General features: G+C 36.3%; 1 protein-coding gene across 2 annotated transcripts in view; it reads right to left on the bottom strand.

The window, feature by feature from the left end:
- Positions 1-1242, bottom strand: part of mdga1 (MAM domain containing glycosylphosphatidylinositol anchor 1) — a 276568-nt gene that overhangs the window by 80955 nt on the left and 194371 nt on the right. For both annotated transcript variants that reach the window (XM_014020516.1, XM_014020517.1), the window contains exon 8: positions 181-510. In XM_014020516.1, coding sequence (XP_013875970.1) covers positions 181-510 — 330 coding nt within the window. The remainder of the gene's footprint in view (positions 1-180; positions 511-1242) is intronic.

Here is a 1242-nt window from a genome sequence, read left to right as displayed (position 1 = left end):
ACACACACACACACACACACACACACACACACACACACACACACACACACACAAAATGTCAGAAAAGCCAACACATTCTTGTCAAAAACCTTCACAAGTGCTGGCATTCTACAAAAAATCTGATTTTAAGATTAAAAGTGAAACAACTGTTGTGATAAAGAAAGAAAAGGACAATCTCACTATTGTTCTGAGAGATGTTGAAATCCACTCGCATCTCTGGCACCCTGCTGCCTGGGAAGTTTACCACACAGCTGTAGGTGGCCAGGTCCCTGAACTTCATATCCATGATCTCTAAGCTGCTGGTCCCGGGCGCCATGTCTGGGTCACTGCGCAGTAACATCAGGTTGTCCGAGCTGAAGACTGTTGCACCATTCTTGTACCAAGTGTAGTTGACTTTGTCTTGCGGGATAGCATCAACGTGACACGACAACTTGAGGTCACGTCCCATCTGGATGGTCTCACTGTCCTTGTTAGAGTCAGGTGTAATTTGGAAGGTCAGGTTGCTCATGGCTGCATGTTGGATAACAATGTAAAGAAAGGTGAGTTAAATAAAAAAATATAAGGATAAATAAATAAAAACAGGTTTTATTACAGTTTTATTTTACAAAAAAAAACAGATATATCAACTTAACAGTTGGAGATTTTATGTTGGTAAAATGTTCACTGTATGTTTTCGTGTTAAGATCCTTTCCCTTTTTTTAACTCATTTTCTGTATCTGGTGGAGAATATACAAACTAATAAAATTAAAACTATCACATCAAATGCAGACAAATTTACTGTCTCACCAAAATGTTTACAAGTTTTGGTTTTGAGTTTATTTTACACTGAATAAAATGTAACCATGTTTTAATAATGTGTGACTATGGAATCAGTTTTGTTGTTCTCTGCAGGGTTCTTGTTATCAAATGTTACAGGTTCCACTTCCTGTCTGCTGGTCTGAATAGGAAAGTTTTATTTTTATCACAACGCCTACCCCCACCTTTCATTTTTAACGATGAGTAAAAAGGGATTTAAAAAAATACATAAACACAAATTTTTTTGTTGTTTTTTACTTTCACTCTTCAAAAGTGCCAAATATTTTTAAGGGCTAATATGTTACAATTAACCCTTAAAAATTACAAAATTTATCTTTAATCTTCACAAAACATCGTCCCCATGTGGACGGCGCCCAAGGAAGCAAAAATGCGAACAAATGGATAGAAGTGGACATAAATTGTACTAGGTGCTACTATATATATATA

Source organism: Austrofundulus limnaeus, unplaced genomic scaffold (genome assembly GCF_001266775.1).
Source record: "Austrofundulus limnaeus strain Quisiro unplaced genomic scaffold, Austrofundulus_limnaeus-1.0 Scaffold255, whole genome shotgun sequence".
Taxonomy (NCBI): Eukaryota; Metazoa; Chordata; class Actinopteri; order Cyprinodontiformes; family Rivulidae; genus Austrofundulus; species Austrofundulus limnaeus.
The sequence above is the reverse complement of the archived record's forward strand: the minus strand, read 5'-3'. Positions and strand labels throughout refer to the sequence as shown.